Source organism: Macrobrachium rosenbergii, chromosome 32 (genome assembly GCF_040412425.1).
Source record: "Macrobrachium rosenbergii isolate ZJJX-2024 chromosome 32, ASM4041242v1, whole genome shotgun sequence".
Taxonomy (NCBI): domain Eukaryota; kingdom Metazoa; phylum Arthropoda; class Malacostraca; order Decapoda; family Palaemonidae; genus Macrobrachium; species Macrobrachium rosenbergii.
This window is the reverse complement of record NC_089772.1, coordinates 11466625-11482657: the sequence shown is the minus strand read 5'-3', so window position 1 is coordinate 11482657 and position 16033 is coordinate 11466625. Positions and strand designations below refer to the sequence as shown.

The window sequence follows — 16033 nt, the reverse complement described above, 5'->3', positions numbered from 1 at the left end:
CCTAGGCTACAAAAGAGTAGAATTTACCCTTTCCACTGGACTTGGCTCTGATCAAAGAAAGTGGTATTCGTATGACACTTTAAATGCCGGGTAGAATACTGGCACGCCACTTGTGAGGCTTCTGTACTGGTATATAAGTCGGCACTGATACAGTGAAGTCCTTTTTTTATTTACTTTTTTTTTATCTACAGTTTTCGCAAGAGATTATTTAAAATTCCGTTGATTCCTTTTGAAGTCAGTTTGTTTTAAGGAAACAGAGTTTGAAAAGGAATGAAATAAATAATATCATGAGAGATGGGATGTTCCGTAAATTATTATTATTATTATTATTATTATTATTATTATTATTATTATTATTATTATTATTATTATTATTACTGATACGTTTTAAGAACCTACTTTTGATTAAAAATTTCCGTGTTTTACTTTTCAACGAGAGAGAGAGAGAGAGAGAGAGAGAGAGAGAGAGAGAAAGAGAGAGAGAGAGAAGCACTCACTTCGCCTGGGAAAGAAAAAGAAATCAGAGCTCGTGAGTAACGAGAAGCTCGCAATAGTCTCCTTAATCTTTCTCTTCCCCCGCCCCGCCATCATCTCACTCCCACCACAATCACCCACTTCCTTATCCCTCCCTCCCTCCCTCTCCTACGTCATCTTTATCTGGCATGTTTTCTCCCACTGCCCCGATTTCGCAGTCTTTCGTTCACTGGGGTCCACGGCTCTATGCCTAAGCCAAGGTCTAGAGAATCTCTAAACCTTGGCCTAAACGGTGCTCTGAGAAGCTGACCTCCGGGGGAGCCAATCAGGTGAAAGCTCAGAGGAGGCTATCAGGTGAAAGCTCAGAGGAGCCTATCAGGTGAAAGTTCAGAGGAGCCTATCAGGTGAAAGCTCAGAGGAGGCTATCAGGTGAAAGCTCAGAGGAGCCTATCGGGTGAAAGTTCAGAGGAGGCTATCATGTGAAAGCTCAGAGGAGGCTATTATGTGAAAGCTCAGAGGAGGCTATCAGGTGAAAGTTCAGAGGAGCCTATCAGGTGAAAGCTCAGAGCCTGTGTAATCTGAGAGAAGCCTATCGTGAATTCGTTTATAAACTGGCAAGGTGAATATCGTACTTTCGTTTATAAATAATATCGAAGGTTATAAATAAGGAAGGTGTTGAACTGTGAACTGTGCACATAGTACGACAATATTCTCTTTATATGAAAGTGAAACGTCATTACCGATTTCCCCCAAAAATTACGATTGTGTTGAATGTCACGCTACGCGTCTTAGTCGAATCTCAGCGTAACCTTTATACTCATGTATAATTAATGATAATGAAACATACTGAAACCTTTAGCCATTTTGATAAAATTGCAAGTATTCTACGATCTGTGTCCCTGAATTAAATGAACCAGTTGGGTTTTTGGAAATATTTAATCAACTTCTCGATGAAACTGCCCAAACACAGTCGGACAAGCAGAAATAATCTCTATGCGAGAAGCCTTCGAGAACTTTGGTGGCCTAGATACCTCTGAAAATATTTTTATCTACCTAGATTTCATGGAAAAAGAGAGTGCATATATAAAGTGCGACTTATGTCGTTAGAAAATAGCTTACACTCCCCACGCTGACATGATGTACAAGTATGCAATTAGACTCATAAATGTCCAATTCTGTGTTATCAAAAGTAGCATAGACATACATATGCACACACAGCCAACAGAAGGCGAGTGCATGAACGGTGAACCCAACCGAAAAAAAAAAAAAAAAAAACCTTAGACAACTCGAGGTCGAAACTAAGTCTATTTTTGGTATAGCGAGAACATGGCACCTACATCTGGCACTCACATGTGACACTCACGCATAAGTTGCTCTTTCATATTAAGTCAACAGACAGGTTGGCAGTCCCTGGCGCTGATTACCTTGGCGTTAGATTCGTGGGGGAATACCGAAGGCATTGGGGGTGTTTTTGCAAATGGCGGTTTTCACGAGAGGAGCAGGAGATTAATGGTTTTGGCTTTTCATTTGCTTATCTCGAAAAAAGAAAGATGTCATAGACACATTATATATAAATATATTTATGTATATAGATATCTATGTATATGTGTGTGATATATATATATATATATATATATATATATTATATTTGTATTTATATAATTACATATATAAATTTAAATATGAACATACTAATACATATACATATATATAATGTGTTTGTATGTATCTCTATTTAAATTTGTCCTTATCGTTCATTCTTTCTCCTTATTTTAATCAAAAAGGTGCCATACAAACCTCCCCAGTTGTAGATCGATAGATTCTGGAAACAAAGGCGATATGAAAGAGTTCCAGAGATTTGGGGGGAGGAAGTGACGGAGTATGTGTGTTTATGTCGGTTTCAGCGCGGGTTTCTGTTAATAAAATAACTCGAGAACGGGAGAACGGATTTCGAAGAAACTTGGTGAACTTCTGGTGGATGGAAACTATTTTAGTCAATATAAGTTATACAAGAAGTTTCGCAAAATTCAGTGCTCTATAAATGGCTAATTAAACTGTAATCAATGAGATGTTTTTGTCATAGTTTTAGAATAATGATCAGCTGACTGGCTAATTTTAAGCCTCGGAAGTCGACAGGAGGTGAGTGGCTTGGCGGAGATAAGCTCTCTATGGAATGCTCTGCCCTGTACAAGGACTGGCTCAGAGAGCTCTCAGCGGAGAACCAAGTTTTCAAACGTGTGTTTTGGGGAGCGGGTTGTATATTCACATTGCTTGAAGGAAAACAAACATGCGTCGAAAAGAAAAGAAAGTGTAGGCTATAACTAGAGGAATCGAGTGGTTATTCAACATTATCGAAAAAATGGACTTACCAGGAAGTGGGGGGAACTAGGCTAATACAAAACGTACGCACCACAGGAAAACCACTACGTGTAGTTCATAAAATACAGTGAATGATTCGCCACAAAAAATCCTTACAGCTTTCCTTGTCATTCTTCTTTTTGAAACAGGTTGGTAAACGCTCTCGACAAACCCCATAAACAGGCAGACATCTCGATGAGACTTCTCTTCAAAGGGACGGCCGACTTGGGCTTAATGATATTTTGGTTAGTCGCGGCGCACTGCGTGGTTTCGCTTGTTCAGTCAGGTAAGATGTTATTAAGGAGACACGTCAGATATTTATGTTAGACAGGAATATTCAACAACATTCACATATGCATTTTAAAATCACCACACACATACACACATATATATGTGTGTGTACGTGTGTGTGATTTCAAAATGCATAGAAAGGTAATGAAGACTGTCGAAAAAATGACCTAGACCTTTTCTGATTTGTGGAGAGAGAGAGAGAGAGAGAGAGAGAGAGAGAGAGAGAGAGAGAGAGAGAGAGAGTCATCAATTAAGTGATAAGAATCTACCACCAAGGCAATTCAGTTCTACGTCGCCAATTTGTGCTAGAAAAATATCGAAGTCTTCTCTTCCCTTAAGACTCAAGGCCAGAATTTGTGATAATCGTAAGATTTCCTTCGCTTGCAAATACGTCTTAATAGTTCAAGATGAGTGATGATCAGAGAGAGAGAGAGAGAGAGAGAGAGATGGCTATTTGTCTGTCCGTCGGCACTTTATTCTGTTCGCCTTCAGATCTGAAAAACTACTGAGGCTAGAGGGCTGCAAATTGGTATGTTGATCATCCACCCTCCAGTCATCGAACATACCAAATTGCAGCCTTTTATCCTTAATAGTTTTTATTTTATTTAAGGTTAAAGTTAGCCATGATCGTGAATCTGGCACCTAACAACACAGGCCACCACCTGCCGTGGGTGAAAGTTTCATGGGCCATGGCTGAGAGTCTTACACAGCATTATGGCGTGTACAGAAAACTCGACTGCGCCGAAGACACTTCGGCGCATTTTTTGTTTGTTTTATTTTCAGATTACTCTGACGTAAACTAAATGACAGACAGTTAAATAAATTGATAAACTAATGAGCGAATGTAAAACCAATTTTACACTTTTCTAATCCTTTTTTATAACTTACAAATATATTATGGATAATGGGCACTTGATAAAGTTAATAACAAATATGCTTATGCTACATTACCTGATACAACATGACTGGCAAAAAAAAGTCACAGTGTAAAATTCTCTTACCGGAAACAGTTAAGAATGTTTATACATTTTCATATGCAAAAAAAAAAAACAAAAAAAAAAACCTAATTTTCTATACGTCCGATTTAGAGAAAGCGCCTTAAATTCACAACTAAATACAGTACTGAGTGCAGAATTTAGGCCAGAGGCCCAAGCACTGGGACCTATGAGGTCATTCTGCAGTGACGCAGACCTGCATTCAGCGCTTCTTAGAACTGTCTTTTTGTCCAGCTGTCAAAAAATAAGATTTCTGAGAAGACATTCTTGCTCTTTGTATTCGGAGAGTTTGTACAGAGAGACAATTCACGATCAATCAATTGTGCCCTGAAGGCATGAAATTATTCCTCACGATTTTTAATTATTAGCAAGACGTTTCTTATTTCATCACCAATCCGAATGTCATTTCTGATTATTATTATTATTATTATTATTATTATTATTATTATTATTATTATTATTATTACAAGACAATTGCTGTTTATCATTATTATATTATTATTATTATTATTATTACAAGACAGTTACTGATTATTATCATTATCATTACAAGACAATTACTGATTATTATTATTATCACAAGACAATTACTGATTATTATCATAATTATTACAAGACAATTACTGATTATTATTATTATTATTATTATTATTATTATTATTATTATTATTATTATTATTATTTATTAAATAACATTGTCATCATTGCTAAAAGATTCACAGTTTCGTGAGAAACAATCTGAATAATAAAAATTCACACTTATATAGTAAATATATTACATAGTAATATATTTACAATATAAGTGTGGATTTTTATTATTCAGATTGTTATTATTATTACAAGACAATTACTGATTATTATTATTATTATTATTATTATTATTATTATTATTACAAGACACACCTTTCTGGAAACCGCTGACGCATTCCTCGTCACTGCCGTTATTCCAGAACAGGACCCACTCATCGAAGCCGTGAGGGCAGGACGGATGGACAAGATCGCGTCACTCCTCGACAAAGGAGCCACGGTCGCGGCTCAAGATTCCTCAGGTGAGCATCGATTTCTTATCAGTTATCGATTCGCGATTCCTCACGCAGTGTTCATGAAATTGCCTACTTTTCTTAAGAGTTAGTTTATGATTAGTCATTTCATTTTTTTTTTCTATTCTTGAAGGAATCATTTGAAGATTATTACGTGATTTTTAAATGAAATGTGTAAGATCTGTTCACATTCTTGTTCATGAGGACATTGCCCCATTTGCTACTAGACCAATAGCATAATTTTGACGAGTCTTCGAAGGCCGCGTCCCGTACGGGGTTAGTGCCGTTAGTGCACCTCACGTGGTACACTGTAGGCATTACTCAAGGGTCTTTGCAGAGTCCCTTCGGCCCCTAGCTGTAACCCTTTTCATTCCTTTTACTGTACCCCCGTTCGTATTCTCTTCCTTCCATTTGACTTTCCAACCTCTCTAACAGTTCCTTCTGAGTGCAACTGCTTTGAGGTTTTCCTCCTGTTACACCTTTCAAACCTTCTTACTGTCAATTTCCCTTTCAGCGCTGAATGACCTCGTAGGCCCCAGAGCGTGACCTTTGGCCTAAATCCTAAATATTCAGTTCTCAAAGGCCGCGTTCTCATCGCCCACGAACCATTCGAAATAGGAAAACTAATGCCCTAATCAGTTCGGAATGCTCCAGTTTTCCCTTAATCCGTGTTCCTTATCTCTCTCCTGACATTCCGGTGTCAGAGCAGGACAGACAGCTCTCCTGATCGCCGTCCGCTACGGTCCAGTCAAGCTCATCAAACGCCTTCTTCGTCAGGGAGCAGATGTCGCGGCGGCTGATAATTGGGGTGAGGTACCATCTCGTTTGGAAATTAGAGCCTTAGTGGTTCTGCAGTGCCATTATGATGTGACTCATGCACGTCTAAATGTCAGTATATATATATATATGTATATACATTATATATATACACATATATGTATATGTGTGTGTAGAATCTATTGGTCACTATCTATCCGATACATATGTAGCATTTATGAACCACAATGGCCTCTTAACCTCTCGATTTTTCCACATTCTTGGAAGCGCTTGTCACTATACGTACCCTGGAACCAAAACAAGAAATGGAGTTTTTTCTTTTTTTTCTAGATGCCCGACCGAGTATTCGATCTCGGGCTCGATGTATCCGAACGAGGGAACGATCATTACCGGGCCAGGTAACTGCTATCGGATACCCTGAACCCGAGATCGAATATTCCTTGGAATACTCGGCCGGGCACCTGAAAAAAAATTCATCTCTTTATCAATTTGGTTCTAGGCTTCGTAGGACAAGGGCTTCGAAAAATGTGAAGAAATGAAGGAGTTAAGAGGGCATTGTGGTTAATAAATAGTACAAACACACACACACACACACACATATATATATATATATATATATATATATATATATATATATATATATATATATATATATACTATATATACTGTATATATGTATGTGTTTATATACATATGTATATATATATATATATATATATATATATATATATATATATATATATATATATATATATATATATATATATATAGATAGATAGATAGATATAATTTGAACCAATACTCTAATTCCCATATAACCTCCTGTGTCAACCAGAGGCTGGACTACACGAATAAGAATTTTGACAGAGATTTCAATCCGAAATTGTTTACAAAGCATAGTAAACACGAAGAGGGAAAACAATTTAAAATACTGTTCAAAAATATAATAGGATGAAACATTTCTGTATACTGAATACATAAAAATACGTTTGAAAAAATGCTAACACACTGCTCTGTCAAAACCACGAAATCAGCCTCATGTACAATATCATTCAGTTACTCTCTTTCACCGACTGTTCAAAAATATTATAGGATGAAACATTTTTTTTATTGAATACATAAAAACACGTTTGAAAAAATGCTAACATACTGCTCTGTCAAAACCACGAAGTCAGCCTCATGCACAATATCTTCATTCAGCCACCCGAGCTGAAATATTTCGTATCTGACATTCGGTTTCGTTTCTGGCAACAGGCAAAACTCCCCTGCACGAAGCGGCCTGGTTCGGGAGGGAAGAAGTGGTGAAGGTTCTCCTGAGGCATCATGCTGACGTTAGTGCCAAGGACGGAGGTGGTGAGTAGAAAGAAAAATAAGTTAACACACACGCAACGCCATGAACACGGAACGGACCCCCCTTTCAGATTCCAAGGACGCGAAAGTTCACCGTCGCTTCTCAGTCCTTAATGTTCCCCGCTGGCTTCTGAGGGAAGCTCCGCGGTTCCCCAATTAGGCCATAGAATGCACCCAGTCTGTAGGACAGTGACCTTAGGGTAATATTCCTTATTCTTTTGTCTATTTTTTTATATAAATGTAAATTGATTTACGTTATATATATAGTACTTACGATAGGGTTCCACTACGTGACTCAACCCTATTGGGCGTTCTGTACCTGTATCGTTTATGATAACGCCTTTATAGGCTGGGGGTTGTCAATAAACTTTTCTTTTACGAGGCCAAATGTCAAATTCGAGATCCCCCTGGGAGGTATCACAAGAGCGGCCATTGCTGGGCATCAGTAACCAGTTGGTTCTTAGCACGTAAAATAAGTCTAATCCTTCGGGCCAGCCCTAGGAGAGCTGTTAATCAGCTCAATGGTCTGGTAAAACTAAGCTATAATCATCAACTAGAGGAAATTGGGGCCATCTTGCCACCTGGAAAATAGTGACAAAATAATAATATTGAAGATTTAGATAATGACATAAATGAGAAATATAAAATTGGAAAAAAATCGCTTTATAGAAATAATAATAATTTTGAGAAAAACTAATAACAATCCCGGTCGATAATATATATAGATATTTATATATATATATATATATATATATATTTATATATATATATATATATATATATAAATCGATTATGCCGTATGTATAATATGAAAATTTTGCAACCCCACCAACGAAATGGCTATTTGTCTATCTGTCCTGCCCTCAGATCTTTAAAATCTGAGGCTTTAATTCTGCAAATTGGATGTTGATCATCCACCCTCCAATCATCACACATAACAGATTGCAGCCACCTTTCTGTAGTTTTTATTTTATTTAAAGTTAAATCAAAATCATTGATCGTGCGCAGCACCGTCGACTCCAATTCTGGAGGCGTCGTCGGGTCGCACCGTCTTTGACCGCATCTGAGGAGCAACCGATCTCCGCCCGGTCGTAGCTGAGAGTTTCATACTGCAGCACATCGATACAGCATTATACGCTGTACAGGAAACTCGATTACGCCGAAGAAACTTCGGAGCATTTATTATTTGTTTATTTTCGTGAATGAAGTGGATCCATTCAACAATGTCTCCTGTAGCTATTTGAGATCTCTTTAATTCCATGGACTTCGCGTCCATTAAAATTTAAGCCTCATTTTCAAGATCAAAAATATAAAGCTAAATCAAAATCATTAACAAGGTCACTCCCCCGGGGACTTCGGCAGGAGTCTGGGGTCCTTATTCCAGTAGAGGGCCTTCTGCTGATGGCTCTCATGCGATCTCAGAGCACACTGTTCAACAGAATCGTCTCTCCCCAAGCTTAACTGGGGAAACCCATAGACCCATGTTCGACTGCGGAGATGGATAAGATTCCCACGAATAGAAACCTTAAGGCCTGGGAAAGCGGTGATATACTTTTGAGAACGAAAGGAAAAGAAATAACCAAGGGAAAAGGGTGGAGATCTGATGGAGGGCGAAAGTGTTCGGACAATTTGAGACCTGTTTCCTTTCTGCGTCAGTTTATCTCACTTCGTCTTCATGGCGGAATACATCATCACATCTTATATTTCACCTGTGATTGAGGCCCACGTACAAACATATAGATACACACACACATACATACACACACATATATATATATATATATATATATATATATATATATATATATAAATATTGTATGTATAGAACGTAACGTTTTGTTACTTATGCACGTAACTTTTTTGTAATTTACGCCTAAGGGTAATTATGACAAAATGCTTCTGCGCCGGCCATGATTCATGCAGAGGCCCTCACCAATAATGATTCACCTTGGGTGTTGGTTACTCGATAATAAACGAAATTAGTGGTTTAATAATATATATATATATATATATATATAATTCTAATTCTGAATATTTTTAGCAATGAAGGAGAAAAGCATTTGTTATTCGTATGCAACTGAATATCTTCATTTTCATTTCAAATATTACTTCTCCACAGGTAAAGTCGCCCTTCACGAGGCTGCCTGGTATGGCCGTGACTCAGTTGTGAAAACCCTTCTGGACCACAAAGCAGATATTCACGCGCGAGATGCCTCAGGTACAGTCTGCCTTATATAACATTGGTCCAGATACTGCTAAAATTTCAAAAGGTTAAGCCAAAGTACTGGATCATAATCCGGCGATTTTATCCCTGGGCACTGTAAGATTTGATCAGAGAGACATATAAAAACGTTTTGCTAATATGCTGTAACGAGAGTTTTGTGAGTTTTTATTATTAAACGATATTTCATCGAGGTTGTGGAAATAATTACGTTTTCTATACCCGTTTTCCTTGATTTCAGGCCAAACAGCCTTGCATTACGCGGCAGAGCTTCCGAAAACAGATGTCGCTAAAGTCCTCGTTCAAAATCGTGCCGACATCGAAGCTAAGGATGGCGAGGGTATGTAACATTTTCTCTCTCTCTCTCTCTCTTCTATTGTGACACGAGTATTACTTCCTATTTCCCACAACCTTCGTGGTGACAACACGGTGGATTCGAGAATGACCACGCCTTTGTCCAGACGCAAGGACACGGAAAGATACCAGCATTCTAAGCAGATATTTGCCTAATAAGAGATGTTAACATAACAGGGTTCTCTAATTGTGTAAATATAGATTCTGATGAGGAGTTCACTGATGCAAACCGGCGAGTATTCAAGAAAAACTCATAATGTTTTTCAGTATAAATATTATCATCAAAATTTCATAAAGTACTGAAACACAGGACTAGTTTTTCCCATAAGGGTTAGTTTTCCCATAAGGGTTAGGCTAAACAAACATCTCATAACGGAAGAGGAAAAACCAAGTAAAAAATGCACCGGCATTTCTTCGGCGCAATCGAGTTTCCTGTACACCGCATAATCAAGGCCACCGAAAATAGATCTATCTTTAGGTGGTCTTGGTATAATGCTGTATGAGACGCGGCCCATGAAACTCTCAGCAGGCTGTGGTGGCCTGTGTGGTTGCGTTGCCAGAAGCACGATTTTGGCTAAATTTAACCTTAAAAAAATTAAAAACTACTCAGGCTATCGGGCAACAATTTGATATGTTTGATGATTGGAGGGTGGATGATCCACATACCAATTTGCAGCCCTCTAGCCTCAGTAGTTTTTAAGATCTGAAAAGTGCGGACGGACAGACAAAGCCGGCGCAATACTTTTCTTTTCAGAAAACTAAAACCAGGCCTAAAGAATCAGTGGAAAATGCTAATAAAAATATGACCCGGAACGCTGGTTTCATGAGTTTTAATTAAGAAAGCTTACAGGGAGAAATGCGCATTTAATCTGTCTTATTTTTGAACCATCAAACAAGAAGAGTTAAGTTTTAAAAAATGTACTTCAAGTATGATTTTTTTTTGTTATAAAAATGCAGCCGGGAGGCGGCCAAATGGCATTCTCCGGAGTAATAAAACGAATTCCACAGAGGTAACGAGGATCGCTAAAAAGAGCTATATGTCGAAAGGAAGACAGAAAAATCTCGGTAAAGGTTTATGAAGAGATATGGCTTGACCACAACTTGGCACCCTGCCACACCCTTTGCCTCGGCGTTAGTGAGTGCTTAGGACTTAAAATGTCAGAAGTGTTTCGACCTAATGATCTAAGACAGTGGTTCTTAACCTGGGGTACCTGTAGCCACGAAACAAACCTGGGGGTACGAGACATGATACCCAGCAAGGTTTGTATCACTAATCCTTATCATATGTATATATTTTGTATTTATATTGGATGGGGGTACGATAAAATTTTCTGAATATGCAAAGAGATACAAGCACTGAAAAAGGTTAAGAACCACTGATCTCAGATCATGCCAATGATTCACGAGGTAGGTTTGTTGAGAGAGTTTGCCTCATGGCTGAGAGCTCAGATGAGTTTCAAATAGAGAAAGAATGCGAGCAAGAAGGATGGAAAGGAAGTATGAGGAGTATATGGCCTTAGTGGATCGTGGTTACAAGAACTACAGTACTATCAGAAACTGAGCTACAAAGACCTGAGGTTACAAAGACCTGACTTTATGCACTGAATTGAAACGAGAAATGAAGGGGAATAGCAGGAATTGGAACTGGAATGCACTTCAATGCAAAAATTACAAAAGAAATGGAATAAAAGATTTATGCCAAAGGCCAAGCACTGGGATCTATGAGGTCATTAAGTTCTGAAAAGCAAGGTTTGAAAGGTGTAGCACTAGGAAAACCTCGCAGCTGCACTATGAAGCAATTGTTAGGAGGCTTGGAAATAAAGATGGAAGAAAGAGAATATGAAAGGAGTTACGGTAAAATGAATGAAAGGGGTGCAGCTAGGGGCCGAAGGGACACTGCAAAGAACCTTAAGTAATGCATACAATGCATGGCGTGAAGTGTAGGCCTACTGACTGCACTAACCCCAACGGATGGAGAATATCATGTGATTACTGTAATTGAGCCTTTGCAAATGACTGAAATGGGAGTTTAAGAAATATCATTCACGAAAGAGAAGTGAAAAATAGGTCGTAAGAGCACTGAGAGAGCCTACGGAGCCGTGAGGAGCGAAGACCAACGCAAATTGCATGACTGATTGAGCCACAAAGGGATATGACAATACAATGACCGACGGAACATCCTACGCGACACAGACAATGACTTCAAAAAAAATTGACGCCTACTATTATTTTAGTACGGATAATTAAAGAATAAAAACGTGGCTTCATCTTACACAGAACTTTACGGTCCATTATATCATTTCGCTCGAGTAAGGAGTCAATTCCACCTTGCCAATTAACTCCGCGTCAGTTGGTTCTTTATATTTCGTTTTCCTTTTCAATCATATCCTGAGGCTATGTGCTGTCCTCACTTCAGACTGGTATTGCTATTTTTCCTCTGCTTTTCTAGTTCACACACACACACACACACACACACACACACACACACATACATATATATATGTAAGTATGTGTGAGTGCTATTCACAAATCTTGTTTTCGCAGAATACTTGGTCTAGGACATTTCTTACTGGAAAATGACAAGCGCATAGTTTTGTGATCCCCGAGGGCTAGTACTAAACACGGCGAAACAGTGATTCATCTACACTGTTGTGCCGTGTTTAGTACTAGCCCCTGGTGGGTTAACTGTATGTTGCCGTGTTTAGCACTAGCCCCTGGGGGGGGGATCAAATGTCCCTAAGTGCATGTGATCCCCCCAGGGGCTAGTACTAAACATGGCAAAACACATTTATATATAATATACATATGTATATATATACACATACATTATATATACATATATACATATATTATCTATCACAGAAAGGAAAACGCGACGAAGCATGATCTGCATTCTCAAGCAAGTCATTATACCTGAGGAATTAACATGGACTACCATAATGATATTGTTTAGTTCGATTTCAAAATTACGATAATATCTGTCTCCGAAGAATGCTAATAGAAATATCATCCACTTTTGATTTATAGTTTTCTGTCCGTCCGCACTTTTTCTGTCCGCCCTCAGATCTTGAAAACTACTGAGGCTAGAGGGCTGCAAATTGGTATGTTGATCATCCACTCTCCAATCATCAAACATACCAAATTGCAGCGCTCTAGCGTCAGTAGTTTTTATTTTTTTTTAGGTTAAAGTCAGCCATGATCGCGCGTTTGACACTGCTATAGGTGCCAACGACACAGGCCATCACCGCGCCGTGGCTGAAAGTTTCATGGGCCGCGGCTGAGAGTTTCATGGGCCGTGGCTAAGTTTCATACCGCATTATACGCTGTACAGAAAACTCGATTGGGCCGAAGAAACATGGCGCATTTTTTATTTATTTATTCTGACAAAGAATTTCAAAGTTTTCACCAGTTTCTGCTGTTTATCATCACCACCAAAAAAGTTGCACCATCAGCAAACAGATATTTCCTATTTCGGTCACACCATCCACATAAAAATAAAACTTCTACGGAGAAATAAATGGAATATGGAATTGAAAGGTGTAACAGGAGGAAAATCTCGCAGTTGCACTATGAATCAACTGTTAGAAGAGGTTGGAAAGTAAGGTGGAAGAAAGAGAATATGAAAGGAGGTACAGTAAAAAGAACGAAAGGGGTTGCACCTAGGGCCCGAAGGCACGTTGCAAAGAACCTTAAGTAATGCCTACGGCGCACCGCGTGAGGTGCACTGACGGCTCTTCGGAGAAATGACACCTTTGCTTTAGCCCAACTTTTCACAATAATAATTCGTAATTGTTACCAACGTCTTAAAATACTGACAAAGAACATTGTTCCCGTTAGAATTATATATAAAATGGCAAAAGCATAAAAAAATAAACTGGGCTAAACAGATACGAATGTGTATAATCGAACGTTGGAGTATGATTACTGGTATATTTATAAAATTCATCTGATTTAAACACAAATAGAAAGGCTATGAATGGCTTCCTCCACCCATTCAGACATGACAAAAGAACTTGGTTTATTTTTGTGTCTCCTTCAGCAAGGGGAATATTTACTACCTTTCTCATAAAAGGACAACGTCATAATTTTGTTGGTCTAAAACTGATAAGAGAATAACTCCAGCTTAATAACAGTACCGAGACAGTCTCAAGAGTGTTTTGAAAATGGAGACATGGACAAACGAAATTCCCTGCTGCCAATGGTATCTGAATCTTTCTCTAACTTGAATACATGATCCATAGCCTATCTATTAACAAACCTGGTAATCACTTCTCAAAAGTCACGGTACTTTGACATTATGAAGCAGAATTATTCCCATGTTAACGTGTCTTTCTAATGTTTAGCAGAGAAATTTGTCAGAAACTCCACATTCATGCTAAGTTACAGCGAATTTTCATTTCCCAGGTCTGACACCGTTACATTACGCTGCGTGGCATGGCAGAGAAGAGGTGCTGGAATTCCTCTTGAAAGCGGGCGCAAACGTCCACGCTAAGGATTACAGAGGTTATTTACAGAGTGAGAGATATGATAAGGTTATATACAAGCGACTCCTTTAATGATGTGACCATACAAATCACAAATTTATCCGCTCAGATCTTTTAAAATTCAGCCTTTCTCCGTCAGGTCAAACGGCCTTGCACTACGCGGTGGAGCACAAGAAAGCGTCCGTCGTCAAGGCTCTTTTGAATGAAGGCGCTGACGTCGACTCTGTTGACAACAACGGTAAGGCCAATGTCTTTTAAATATATTCTGAGTATATTTAAGGACCTTGGATAAGCCTATCTACTGGGTAATTGGATCATTACCAAATGATTATTCAGTAAAGAGTAGAATCCCTTTTGTTGGAGTTTTTTTGCCGCGCCTCACTCCGATTCTTCGCTCTGACGTCAGCAAATCAAGTGAGAGAATAATTGGCCGTTTCGCCTTTTTGTAAATGCTTTTATCGGGCGCAGAGCTGATAAAAGGCTTTGTTAAGCCAAGTGTATTGCTTTAAAGCAGTTGCGCCTATAATGGAAAATTGATAAATCTCCTTCACCCTTCGGAATTGCAGATCATTAAACTGCTCTTTATACCATTTCCCAATTGCATTTCTGATTTTCTTTTCGAGAAGAACGTTTAGCTCATGATAATCAATATATTGCCAGGTAACACCCCTCTACACGTGGCAGCGAGGGCCAAAAGCGAGGGGATAGCGACGGCTCTGCTCATTCATTGCCCAAACCTCAGCAGGAGGAACCGACAAGGTGAGTAGATGAAAAATCAGTCGCCTCTCAAAGGTAACTCTGAGAGCAACGAAATGATTCAAAGATGAATAACTTTATCTTACGAATGCGCTGCGTTTACTGATTTGTGTGGTGAGAGAGAGAGAGAGAGAGAGAGAGAGAGAGAGAGAGAGATTCCAAGCGCTGACACTCGTTCAAAGCTGCTCACTTTTACAGGCAAGACAGCTCGGGACATTGCAAGGGAAGAAAAGATGACAGTCCTGGCTACCTTGATAGACGGTAAGATTCATGGACGTCTACAAATAAAATCGATAAAAAAAAAATTGTGACACACAGCTAAATTTCTTCAGCATCAGTCTACTAATGAGTTTTCTTCAAATAATTTTCTTCAGCATCAGTCTACTAATGATTTTCTTCAATATTCTCTTTTTCTTCAGCATCAGTTTACTAACGCATTTTCTTCTGGGTCAGTCTACTAATGCGCTTTCTTCAGCATCAGTCTACTAATGCATTTTCTTCAATATCAGTCTACTAGTGCATTTTCTTCAGCATCAGTTTACTAACGCATTTTCTTCTGCGTCAGTCTACTAATGCGCTTTCTTCAGCATCAGTCTACAGTACTAATGCATTTTCTTCAGCATCAGTCTACAGTACTAATGCGTTTTCTTCAGCATCAGTCTACTAATGCGTTTTCTTCAGCATCAGTCTACTACTAATGCTTTCTTCATTTTAATGCATTTTCTTCAATATCAGTCTACTAGTGCGTTTTTTTCAGCATCAGTTTACTAACGCATTTTCTTCTGCGTCAGTCTACTAATGCGCTTTCTTCAGCATCAGTCTACAGTACTAATGCATTTTCTTCAGCATCAGTCTACAGTACTAATGCGCTTTCTTCAGCATCAGTCTACAGTACTAATGCATTTTTTCTAATCAGTCTACAGTACTTTTTCT

The 16033-nt window shown here is 38.6% G+C and overlaps 1 protein-coding gene across 27 annotated transcripts in view; it reads left to right on the top strand.

Moving 5' to 3' along the window:
- The first annotated feature begins 646 nt into the window (after positions 1-646).
- The window catches only part of LOC136855675 (ankyrin repeat domain-containing protein 65-like), a 24832-nt gene continuing 9445 nt past the window's right edge, over positions 647-16033 (top strand). For 2 of the 27 annotated variants that reach the window (XM_067132940.1, XM_067132934.1), the window contains exons 1-11: positions 647-734; positions 2982-3118; positions 5069-5167; positions 5868-5966; positions 7190-7288; positions 9405-9503; positions 9748-9846; positions 14265-14363; positions 14484-14582; positions 15005-15103; positions 15299-15361. In XM_067132940.1, coding sequence (XP_066989041.1) covers positions 721-734; positions 2982-3118; positions 5069-5167; positions 5868-5966; positions 7190-7288; positions 9405-9503; positions 9748-9846; positions 14265-14363; positions 14484-14582; positions 15005-15103; positions 15299-15361 — 1006 coding nt within the window. In that variant the 5' untranslated portion in view covers positions 647-720. Of the gene's footprint in view, positions 1010-2951; positions 3119-5015; positions 5168-5862; positions 5967-7189; positions 7289-9404; positions 9504-9747; positions 9847-14264; positions 14364-14483; positions 14583-15004; positions 15104-15298; positions 15362-16033 lie in introns of those variants that run through there. The other 25 variants (XM_067132946.1, XM_067132931.1, XM_067132945.1 and 22 more) reach the window with 22 other exon arrangements.